This window comes from Littorina saxatilis, linkage group LG12 (assembly GCF_037325665.1).
Source record: "Littorina saxatilis isolate snail1 linkage group LG12, US_GU_Lsax_2.0, whole genome shotgun sequence".
Classification (NCBI taxonomy): Eukaryota; Metazoa; Mollusca; class Gastropoda; order Littorinimorpha; family Littorinidae; genus Littorina; species Littorina saxatilis.
In genome coordinates this window covers 36903191-36915844 of record NC_090256.1, presented here as the reverse complement: position 1 = coordinate 36915844, position 12654 = coordinate 36903191, and the positions used below count along the sequence as shown (strand labels likewise).

Sequence of the window (12654 nt, the reverse complement as noted above, 5' to 3'; positions counted from 1 at the left end):
GCCATAATTTCTCTTTATTTGAATGAATTTCAACTTTCAAAATCATTATTTTAGAGTGCAGATTAAAAAAAATCATTGTACTAAGAACTTGAAAAAAACAGTTGGTTACACCTACTATGAATACGCACGCAAAGGTTCCCAAGGGCATACACGGTCTGTGACAATAACAGCAAGACCCCATCACAAACACCTACTATATGGCCTCTGCGCCACATTTCACTAATATGATGTCTTCAAACGTACCAGAAACGTCAAGCTTCTTTAATTAGTTCACACTTTGGGACACTAGCTACTCCATCAATGCAGAGAAACAATGCCCGTGACAAAGGGGGACCACTGTGTCGCCCTGTCACATTATCCCAGTTTTTACATTCAGTCACATGTTTACACAAATCAAGAGAAAAAAAGAGAGATAGTATGTCTGTGTGAAATTTACCTGTCCTGAAAACACATGCATTCACTTCACAAATCAGAGAACTGGTATGTAAAAAGGTTCAAAGTATTTATTATGTAAAACAGCAAAATACGCAACCAAAAAATGCAGCTTCTGTTGAGAATAAACAAGTCTTCTGGAAAACTACATAACAATAACACACATCATGAACACTCTTGGATTCTTTCACACTTTCTTCATGAAAGCCCAATGACTACCGTATTTGACGGATTACAAGACGCACCGTTTTATAAGCCGCACCCCCGACTTTTAACAAAAAAATTGGGACGAGCCATGTATAGGCCGCGTCACTATATTAGCCGCCGTCGAAAAAAATATAATCAGATCGTGTCAATCAATCAAAACAACCAGGCAAACGAAAGTACGGTAATTGGCGAAATCAGCTCCGAGAATAAACAAGTGAAACAAAGAAGAAAAGTGAAAAATTTTGAAGAAAAATATCACACACACAATTTGTAACCAACACACACATGTAGTCCCGCCCAGAATAAGCTTTTTTGGGATGATTTATGACTTTTGCGCACATTTCGAGCAGACGAAAACACAACATGGCGGCTCTCGCTCCTCCAACTATCGCGACACACAAAAAAACGAAATCTCGCGCGCGCGAGATCCTGATACATGCCGGTGTTTCTCTGTACACTATCTTGTCACGACGACTTGTTGACAAACGAAGATTCGCGAAAGAAAGAGAAAAGCGCCGAGTCTTGAGTAGAGAGCTAATAAAGTACCGGTAATCACTAATCGAGCGAAATGAAAATCCGCGGCGACTTCCATTAGGTGAATGCTATTCAAGTTTAGGTAACGTTTTAGCCGCATCCTTTAATAAGCCGCAATGCGATTTTTTTTTTTAAAAAGTCGCGGCTTGTAGTCCGTCAAATACGGTAATATAAAATCTCTCTCTCTCTCTCTCTAAGATTAGGCTTTGCCTAAAACCTCTATCCTTTGGTAATAAAGTTCAGTTTCAGTTTCAGTTTTTTCTCTCTCTCTCTCTCTCTCTCTCTCTCTCTCTCTCTCTCTCTCTCTCTCTCTCTCTCTCTCTCTCTCTCTCTCTCTCTCTCTCTCTCTCTCTCTCTCTCTCTCTCTCATTTGGGGGGGCGTGGCAACATGGCGCCGAGCATGACGTGACTGAATGTCGGTGGCAGAGTTTTGCAGAATTTCATTGAATTTAGTGACGGCGGACTAAACATTTTCTGGCCAGAACTTCTGTAAGTAGTGCATCTCTCAAAAAACGACTAAAATGATATCGCTAGACTTATGGCGTGCGAGAATTGGACTGTTTGGAGGTGGTTCGGCAAACCGGTCTATGACAGATATGGCGACCGAGGTGTCAGAGACAGTAGGCTTAGGGACAGGTGATGTCTTGATTTTCTACTTCAGTCTATGGTTCTTGGTAGCTGTAGGGTTTTGTCTTGGAAACACTATAGTAGCCTCAGTGAAAGTACCCCCTTGCAGCCAAGATATTTGTTGTGGTACTGGAATTTTGACTGAAAACAAAACATTCTTCGATGTGCCAGTACACGGTGACGTCATGATGTGGCAGGCTTGGCAGTCAGCGGTGTTGAACATTCCTAACGGACTGCTAATGTCAGTGAACTGCTTTCTCCTTGTGCTGTGGTGCATACGACAAAACTGTGAATTGCCTACCCCCAAAACCATTATCGCATTGCTTCTGCAGTTAGCCGGCGATGTGGAGTCCAACCCTGGACCACCCCCCACGATGGAAAACGGCAACGACAGCCAAAACAAAAAAAACACAGTGAGTAACGAAGACATTTTGTCGGACATCCGCGCAATGATCAGAGAACAGTCAGTGATGAGACAGACCATGGAAGATCGATTCATGTCGATAGAAGAAAAGCTGTCGGGTAGACTACGTGAGATTGAAGATACAATGGAAAAAACAAACAGTGAGGTAGTTAAGCTGTGTGAAACGGTTGAGCAACTGTCAGAAGAAAATAGTAGGCTGAGGGAAGAAATTAGCAGTCAGACCGAGAAGATGGATAAACAGGACGAAAAACTAGACTATATGGAAAATCAAAGTCGCCGACAGAATCTCATGTTCTTCAATATCCCCAAAGAAAAACAAAACGAGACATGGGAGGATTGTGAAAGGCTGGTACAAAAAGTGATTAAGGACTTTCTTCAGATCGACAGAGAAGTGTTGATTGATAGGGCGCATAGAGTAGGTAGACAGATTGTCGCACGCTTTCAAAATTTCAAAGATAAAGATCAGGTGCTGAAAAATGCATACAAGCTGAAAGAACAGAATACCAAAATTGGAATATCGGAGGACTATTCAAAATCAGTGAGAAACAAGAGGAAAGTGTTGGTAGGCCTGATGAACGAATATAGGGCAAAAGATCAAAAGGCGAAGCTCGTGTTTGACAAGTTGTACACACCCGATGGTGTGTTTATTGTTGCTGACCCTGACACCCGAGAGATCAAGAAAATAGGTCAATCACGAGGGAAAGGTGAGGGTAAGCCTCCCTCGAGAAGCAACAACGGCGAAACAAACAACACGATGGCAGACTACGTGACACAGCAAGACGGGCTCAGCCAATCAGCGAGCCGCTCGGTTGAGCGACATGGGGGCGTTGACTCTGTCACACCACTGAGAGCTTCGCCACTGAGAACCTCGCCACTGACACAGCAGAGCACGCGACCGATGACAAGGCTGTTCGTCTCTCAACATGACCCCCACCAACCACGACAACAACATGCAGAAGATGGCCAGGGCAACGACGTCAACAGCAGCATGTTCTCGCTGCGTGGGTTCGGGCGAGGAACCACACCACCGAACAGGGAACGACAGGAGACTGACGCACACAACCAGGGGCCGCCAAACAGACGACCGGCCAGAGGACGGGCTAGCCCTCTTCGCGGTGGGCAACACAGCAGAGGTGGCAGATAGGGAAGTGGCCGGCCGAATGATGTCGACGACGTCGCCACGACGACAACACCAGCAGCAGTCGAGCTACGAATGATAACCTGGAACGTGGGGGGACTGTGTGCTCGCCTCGGGGAACCAGGGTTTATAAGTTACGTATGCAATTTTGACATTATTTGTTTAGTGGAAACATTTGTGGACACTATTTCTTTTCTAAATGATGTTTTCACTGGATATAACTGTTTTTGTGCACCAGCACACCAGATAGGACTTGGTCGAAAGTCTGGTGGTGTAGTTGTACTCATAAAGAAACATTTGTCTGTACACTTTATGCACATTGATACTCAGCTGCCTAACATAGTATGCTGCAAATTTTCGAAGAAATTACTGAACACGTTATCTGATGTGGTAATTATCTTTACATACGTGCACCCACAGAACTCGAAGTGGTATCAACAAGCAGAGATTAATTGTGACATTATTACGGTGGATACTTGTGTATCAAATATGATACAGGAATATAAAGATGTGCACTTTATTGTATGCGGGGATTTGAACAGTAGGGTGGGTGATGCGAATCCATACTTATCAGATGTAGAACCGGATAGTCGCCCTTGGGAAAACAACACCATTGAAACCGGCCCTCAAAGACAGTCCGAGGATAAAACCCCGAACCAGTTTGGAAGTTATTTGTTAACCTTTTGTGAAATTTTCGACTTGGCGATTTTGAATGGTTTTTGTAACGGGGATAGAGAGGGTAAATTTACATACATTTCCCCTACTGGAAGCAGTGTAATTGATTATTTCTGTGTTCTCATGAATTGTTACAGTTGAATCTCCACCTGACCGTTGGCCAAGAAATCTTGTCACAGCACTTACCGGTGGAACTCAACATATCGAGCAAGCCGGGGCCAGTGCAGACACCGGGGCAGGCGCGACAAAAGCAGACAACGAAAATCGTCTGGCAGGAAGACAAGAGAACCTTGCTGATGGAGGCAGCGGAATCTGACGAGGCTGTATCCCTACTTAACCAAGCGAGGACATCACTTAATTCTGCTAATTTGAATAATGCAATTGAAGCGTTTACCTGCTATTTGTCTCGCGTGTCCCAGTGTATGACAAGGGTCATTAGGCCATTTGATTCTTATAAAGACCCATCTTGGTTTGATAATGATTGTAGGTTGAAAAAAACTGGAGCAAGAGGAGCTTTGAGAGAGTATAGAAAAGCGAAAACGGATTTGAATAGGTTAGTATATTGTCATTATAGGAAAGAATATAAAGAATTACTGAAAGAAAAAAAGGAGTGCTTCAAAAAAAGACAAGTTAATGCTTTAGTCGATTCTTCTGGTGATGGTCTCCAATTCTGGAGTACTGTACGCACAATGTTGAGAAAATCCCAACCTAAAGCTAACATTAGTTTAGACCAATGGCAGGAACATTTTGAAACTCTGTTAAACGCGAATGATGAAAACCAAAGCGACCAAGAAGATATAATTATAAATGCAGAGCCGACAGACTATTGTCACATAACAGACAGACCTATTGTTTCTGAAGAAATTAAGGATGCTATAGGACACCTCAAACGAAACAAAGCTAGTGGTTGGGACGGAATACCTGCTGAAGTAATAAAGACTATTAATGTAATGCCTTTTTTACATGACTACCTCAATGCTCTTCTTGAAACAGGGTATTTCCCGGAATTCTGGTCCAAGTCCATCATTGTGCCTATTTTCAAAAAAGGGGACACAGACGATCCGGGAAATTATAGAGGTGTTTCTCTTGTTAGTGTTGTCAGTAAAATATTCACGCACATTTTGAACAAGCGGCTGACGCAGTGGATGGAAGAAACTGAACAAATTGTAGAAGAACAAGCAGGCTTTAGAGCCGGATACTCGACTGTTGATCACATTTTCTCACTTTACACTATAATCCAGAAAAGTTTAGCGCAAAATAAAAAGGTTTTTGTTGCTTTCATAGATTACCGTCGGGCATTCGATTCTATTAATAGAAACAAGCTATGGGCTTGCTTATGCCGGAAAGGATTGTCTAGAAAAATGCTTAAAATTTTAAAGAGCATGTATGAAAATGTTCTCTGCTGCGTCAGAGCTGGTCAGGACTATACAGAGTTCTTTGGATCACCAATCGGTCTGAAACAAGGCTGTTTATTGTCACCGAAAATTTTTGCCCTATTTGTTAACGAGGTTGCTGAAGAATTAAAAAGAGACGGAAGACATGGCATCACTATATCTAACCTAATAGAAGAAATTTTCGCTTTACTATTTGCAGATGATTTAGCCCTTGTTTCACACACGGTTGTTGGCCTGCAGAACCAGTTAAATGTGCTTGCTAGGGCCTCCGGTAGACTGGGACTGTCAGTCAACCTTAGTAAGACTAAAGTGATGGTATTCCGCAAGGGAGGCTACCTAGCAGCGCGTGAGAAATGGTATTTAAACGGTGATCTACTAGAAGTGGTTAACTCTTACACTTACTTAGGCTTTACACTGACAACTAAACTTTCAATATGTACAGCAATGGAGCAAATCGCTGCACGAGCAAAGAAAAAAGTGATGGATATTTTACGGGCATTATGGAGAATAGAATGTAACATTGATATAAAAGTATTTTTGCGTTTGTTCGACCTCCAAGTTCAGCCTGCTCTTTTGTATGCGTCCGAAATATGGGGTGTAAAAGAAATTGCGGAAATTGAACGGGTCCAAATGTATGCATGCAAGAAACTCTTATCAGTGAGTCAGAAAACGCCTAATACCATGATATATGGTGAATTGGGCAGACACCCACTTTTTATTAATTCCCTTATGAAAGCAATTAAATACTGGCTAAAACTATTAGAAATGCCTTCCCATAGAATTCCAAGAGCAATTTACGATCATCTTAAACTTTTAGAGGAAAGAGGGGTTAAGACTTGGGCTAGTGACATTAAAAACCATGTGTTTCGCCTGGGTTTTGGCTATTCTTGGATTGAGCAGCAGGTCGGTAATAAAACTGGCTTTTTGAAGATGCTTAAGCAGCGTTTGCTCGATTGCTATCAACAAGACTGGCATGCAAAGTTATTGGATAGTGAACGATTTGTGACCTATCGAAGCTTCAAAACTATTTTACAGTATGAACATTACTTATCAAGTTTGCATATTAGACGTTATAGAGACGTTCTGGTCCGATTTAGAGTTGGCATAAACGACTTATATTGCAACAGGCACAGATACAATGTAAATAGACGATTGGAATTATGTCCCTTGTGTGGTCTGGCGGAGGAGGATGAAATTCATTTCATCTTCGCCTGCCAAGCCTATTCAAATATAAGACAACCGTTTTCTTTAAACATTCTATTCAATAATTGTTTGAGAGCTAGAAATTTTGTCAACTTAATGAATATTGAAAATCAGGAAATGCTGGCATCATTTATTTTTGATTGTTTAAAACTTAGACAAGAGCTGATTGCAAATCCTGAACAATAGCAGAAAAGGCGACAACTTAACTACACTATTTAACCGGCTATGGCCGTCATTGTAATGTACATATTATATAATATCACAATTACTTTTTCTGATGGACTAGATAGTCCACCAGTATTACATTTATGTTTGTCCTTGACGTTGTTTTTGCCACGTTTTTCCCCCCATTGCAAGGGGCATGTTGCCTAAATGCAATAAACTCGTTAATCGTTAATCTCTCTCTCTCTCTCTCTCTCTCTCTCTCTCTCTCTCTCTCTCTCTCTCTCTCACATACACAAACCCCATTTATTCCTCACCCCACCCCCTTAACTGCACGCATCATGCCTGTCTCTCTTTCCACTACAGTGCACTTGCAAACAGCTTTTACGAGTGAAGCATTTCTGAACAGTCTGTCAGTCAGTCCAGGACAGCAACATAATGTACCAGCAATGCACAGCTACACAGGTGGTCCAAACTTTTCCATTGTTTCTGTCACAAGCCGAAGATGTTCCAGGAAAGAATTGGCACTGACCCTCAGTAGCCTTGCTTCTGTTGACTGCAACACTCTGAAACACACAGGAGAAAGACAGAAAACATTAAATCATTAACATGAAGGGTCAGTCAGCAGGCATTGAAAGGGTGCAAAGGAGAGCCACAAAACTAGTAAAAGCTTTAAAAAACATGACATATGTTGAAAGAATGGGCACACTCAATCTCCCGACTCTTAAATCGAGAAGGCTCAGAGGTGATTTGATACAGACTTATACAAATGTTCAGGGTATTAATAATGTCAAAGTCAAGTCATTTTTTAAGAAGTCTACCACTGATGCAACAAGGAATAATACGGACAATTTGTTTTTTATTGAAACTAATACTGTATTCGGAAACATTTCTTTTCTGACAGAGTTGCACCATCTGATGTTGTTTAAAGTGCACAAGACACTAATACCTTCAAAAATCTACTAGACAAAGAAAAACTTATTATTGAGTCACTTTATTTATGATGATTGATACTGAGATTTAGGATTTTGAGCATGTAAAATATGATTGACCTACAATAAATTTAAAAATGAGATGTGACGCATAATAAGCCCAAAGCTTATGGAAACCAATTTCCAGTCCCTACTACTACTACATGTACTACTACTACTACTACATAAAATGACAAGGGAGCAAACTTTGCAAATCAATGCTTTCATATTTTTTTGAAGAGTTCATTCCCCTAGTCTAATATTAATAAACTGACATTTTTGGGTATACGTGAATCACTGAATGTGAGAATTCTTTCTTTATTTCTTTATTTGGTGTTTAACGTCGTTTTCAACCACGAAGGTTATATCGCGACGGGGAAAGGGGGGGAGATGGGATAGAGCCACTTGTTAATTGTTTCTTGTTCACAAAAGCACTAATCAAAAAATTGCTCCAGGGGCTTGCAACGTAGTACAACCTTATTGGGAGAATGCAAGTTTCCAGTACAAAGGACTTAACATTTCTTACATACAGTCATACTGCTTGACTAAAATCTTTACAAACATTGACTATATTCTATACAAGAAACACTTAACAAGGGTAAAAGGAGAAACAGAATCCGTTAGTCGCCTCTTACGACATGCTGGGGAGCATCGGGTAAATTCTTCCCCCTAACCCACGGGGGGTAATGTGAGAATGCATCTATGAAATTTTAAACATTTCAATATAATAGACAGGGATTAACAACAACATGGAAGAGGCAAAAGCAGATTTTTTAACAACTGCTTTATCATTCATTGTCAGAGTTGACATAGCTTTCACAGTTTATTCTCGATCAGCATTGAAAATATGAAGTAAATTTTCTTCCAGAGCTATGTTTTTTGAAAATTATGGCACCAGGCATATTCAATGTTAAATCATCAATTTCGGGGAAGTAGAAAAAAAAAATCACTGTTTGATGGCAGTACAGCAGTATCAGTTCCGAATCTTGTAAGAAATGGATCACAGATCCACGAGGAGACGACACGAGAAGACCACCTACTCGACCTGGTGTTTACATCAAACCCGACACTTGTTAGGGCATCAACTTCAATCCCTGGTATTGCCGACCATGCAATGGTAGTCACTGACATCGACACACAACCACACAGGAACAAGGAAAAACCCAGGAAGCACCACTTATTCTCCAAGGCCAACTGGACAGACCTAGAGGCCGACCTGACTAGATCAGCAGCAGACATAAGTGAGATGTCACAGAAGCAAGTGGACGCCAACACTATGTGGATAACCTTGAAGACAGCACTCATGACAGCCATTGAATCCCACATACCATCAAAACTTCGGCGGCAAAACAACAGCGTACCCTGGATCAATAGGACAATCAAGAAATTGCTAAAAAGGAAAAAAAGACTATACAACAAAGCCAAGAAGACCAAGAACTGGCAGAACTACAGATTCGCACAAAAAGAATGCAGACGACAAATAAGGAAAGCAGAATCAGACTACCTCAACAACACCATAGAGGAAGGGCTGAAAGACAACAACAGCAAACCCTTCTGGAGGTATGTTAAAGCCAAGCGCCAAGACAACATAGGAGTCGCCCCCCTGAAAGATGGATGCACCCTACAAAGCGACAGCAAGGAAAAGGCCAGGATCCTCCTAAGACAGTTCCAGTCCGTCTTTACGAAGGACACTGGAACAGAACCACCTGCAATGGAGGGACACCCCTATCCTGCCCTTGAGGAACTGAGCCTCAACCCCAATGGTGTAGCGAAGCTACTCCGGAACCTTGACCCCAAGAAAGCATCAGGCCCAGACAGCATCCCCAACCAAGTACTAAAGACATGTGCCAATACAATCGCCCCACCCCTCACCCTCATCTTCCAACGTTCCCTCACCACTGGGAAACTGCCGTCGGACTGGCTCTCCGCTAATATCTCCTCGGTATTTAAGAAAGGGGATCGAAACAAAGCAGAGAACTACAGGCCAGTCTCCCTTACCTCAGTCTGTTGCAAAATACTGGAGCACATTATCTGCCGCCACCTCCTGACCCACATGGAAAAGCACAGCATCCTCACCAACAACAACCATGGCTTCCGAAGCGGATACTCCTGTGAAACCCAGCTCCTAACTACCATGCACGACATCATGAAGTCCCATGACGCTGGTAGACAAGTTGATGTGGCAATCCTGGATTTTAGTAAGGCCTTTGATACCGTGCCCCATGGGAGGCTACTGAGCAAACTCCACCACTATGGAGTTAGGGGTCCGGTCCACCAGTGGATAACTTGCTTCCTCACCCAACGCAGTATGAGGGTGGTCCTGGAGGGTACGGAGTCCGAGGAAGTGACAGTCATGTCAGGGGTCCCACAGGGCACAGTGCTCGGCCCTTTGCTGTTCCTGTGCCACATCAATGACCTACCACAGTCTGTGAAATCAACGGTACGACTTTTCGCAGACGACTGCCTACTATACAGAGAGATACGCACCTTCCAGGACCACCTTACTCTCCAAGAGGACCTCAGACAACTGGAGCAGTGGGCACATAAATGGGGGATGAAATTCAACGCAAAGAAGTGCTACATCCTTAGTTCAAAGCCCACTTCCAACTTCTTCTACAACCTTGATGGAACAATCCTCAAGCAAGTTGACAAGAGCCCCTATCTCGGTGTCCAAATCTCATCCGACCTAAAGTGGTCACCACATGTGACGACCACCAGCAACAGAGCATCATCAACTCTTGGATTCCTCCGCCGAAATCTACGGAACTGCCCACAGACCTGCAGACGCACAGCATACATTGCCCTGGTACGATCAACCCTAGAGTATGCTGCAGTTGTATGGGATCCCCACCTGAAGCAAGACATCGAACGACTGGAGCGCGTACAACACAGAGCAGCCAGGTTCATCACCAAGGACTATAAGTCTAGAGAGCCTGGCTCTGTCACCAAGATGCTAAAGGACCTCGAGCTCACAACACTCCAAGAACGACGGCGCCAACATAGACTCACAACACTGTTCAAAATATCCACAGGGCAGATACCAGCACTCCCCCCCGAAAACTTCATCACCCCTGCAAAACAGACCCGCAGGAGGGTGAAGCCAACACAGTTTAGCGACTACAGTTCCAACAATGTGATCGAGAGGCAGGCCATCAACAACTCTAAAGGCCTAATCATACCACACTGCCGAACTGAACTGTTCAGACACTCATTTTTTGTAAAGACAGCTCAGGAGTGGAACCATCTAAGCGAGGAGGTGATAGGCTGCACATCAGCAAAAGCCTTTTCTACTGCCGTAGGAAACCTCCCTCCTCCCCCCTCCTCTTTTTAGGCCGCTGCGCCCACCAGTCCCGTCGCATATATAGCCAACTTGGCTCCTGCGACGTACTATACCAGAACCAGAACCAGGAAGCACCCTCTGAATACAATTATATTACATACACCTTCAAGTGTAGCTCAGCACTAGAAAACACATGTATGCATTTAAACCTTCTTTCCCTTTAAAACAGAAAAACTTCAAAAGATATAACTAGGAGATTCAGAATACACTGTAATAAGAAATACACAGATAGAAGAAAAAAACCTTAGTATTACGAAAATCTGAACACGCACATGCTCACACGGTGTGATTAATGTGAACTGTACATGACAAAACAGAAATTTTCTTTTCCAAAGCACTGCTTCCTGCTGTTTTAAATACTCACACTTTCAAAACATTGCCTTCATGTGAAATGATTTTGGAGACACCACCACGTCGAGGTTCCTTGTCGACACTCAGTGTGTTGGCCGCTATTTCTGCGTAGCGGGCATAAGGAAAGGACACCTCTAGGAGACTATGTGCCTGTCAAGGAAAACTCAGGGATGGTACACGACACACCGTATTGTCTGAACAACTCGCTAGCCAGTCCTAAGAGTAAGATTTCACTTTGGGGGCAAGCTAGCTCGATCAGCAAGAAGACAACACAATTTGTTGATACTGAAAAAGTCCTCTGCACGATCGAGTTGGTAAACAGCAGTGAACAGCCAATCAGCCTTGCAGCCGCAATGTTTTCTCACGTTGCTTCACTAGCCAAATCTCGCCGCTGAGAAACAGGGGACTGGTATATATCTCTTAAGTTATATAGTAATTAATATACAAGTGTTACAATTAATCTGTTACGTTAAGAATAATTAAGAGTGTCACTGTACCCCTAGACACTGTAATTCATAATTCCAGTTTGTCTTTGGTACTACTACTCGCTACTACCATTGGGTTGCACAGTAAATTACAAGTTCATTGTACTGCATGTCACATAAACTGCCCTGAGTGGTTTCAGTTATTAATACTTTTTATCATTTATGTATAGTGTACGCCAGACGAACATACAATTAATGTCTCTCTGTTGAGCTGCTACTTCAACACGAGCACCGCATGTAATACTAATAACAAACGACAAAGCCCAATAAGGTGCTTATGGTGCCCACCAACACTTCCAACATTTTACTTATTTATGTGCAGAAATCGAGTATAAGTTATAACAGTTTTGACGGGGATAATCTCACCATTACGTCAGCACTAAAAACTGTCACTACAGCCACTAAAATTACATGCGGAGACAATCATCATACTAATAATACAGGTTTTTTTTAGTGCGTTTGCTATCGCGCACGCGAAACTGAAAGTGAAAGGATACACACTCTGTTCTGTCGTGGATCCCATTTTGGTATCGTAATAGTTGTGTCCCTTGGATTGTGTACGTCATCGAGCACATTCAAACATAAAACTAAACAAAAAAAGGAAAATAATACTTCTTAAAAATAAAGAAAGCATGACATTCATCACCATTGAAATAAGCGTATTCAAACGTTCTGAAATGATTGGTAGTAACTGCAGCAAGAAGTTCATGG

At 42.5% G+C, this 12654-nt stretch overlaps 1 protein-coding gene across 1 annotated transcript; it reads right to left on the bottom strand.

Annotated features, from left to right (window-relative positions):
* Window positions 1-483: 483 nt before the first annotated feature.
* On the bottom strand, window positions 484-12581 carry LOC138981843 (EKC/KEOPS complex subunit LAGE3-like). The gene is made up of 3 exons (XM_070354945.1): window positions 12441-12581; window positions 11472-11600; window positions 484-7362 (listed from the first exon to the last, which is right to left on the bottom strand). Exons 1-3 carry the CDS (start codon window positions 12464-12466, stop codon window positions 7254-7256), a joined length of 264 nt encoding a protein of 87 aa, XP_070211046.1. The 5' UTR covers window positions 12467-12581; the 3' UTR covers window positions 484-7253.
* Between the last annotated feature and the right edge of the window lie 73 nt (window positions 12582-12654).

What these genes read in the sequence shown, in the direction of transcription:
- LOC138981843 (XM_070354945.1), bottom strand. Translation starts at nt 12,466, where the DNA reads ATGGGATCCACGACAGAACAGAGTGT. An exon ending in TCCACGACAGAACAGAGTGT is followed by an intron (nt 11,601 to 12,440) that starts GTATCCTTTCAC and finishes ACAGGCACATAG; the next exon opens with TCTCCTAGAGGTGTCCTTTC. An exon ending in GAAGGCAATGTTTTGAAAGT is followed by an intron (nt 7,363 to 11,471) that starts GTGAGTATTTAA and finishes TGTGTGTTTCAG; the next exon opens with AGTGTTGCAGTCAACAGAAG.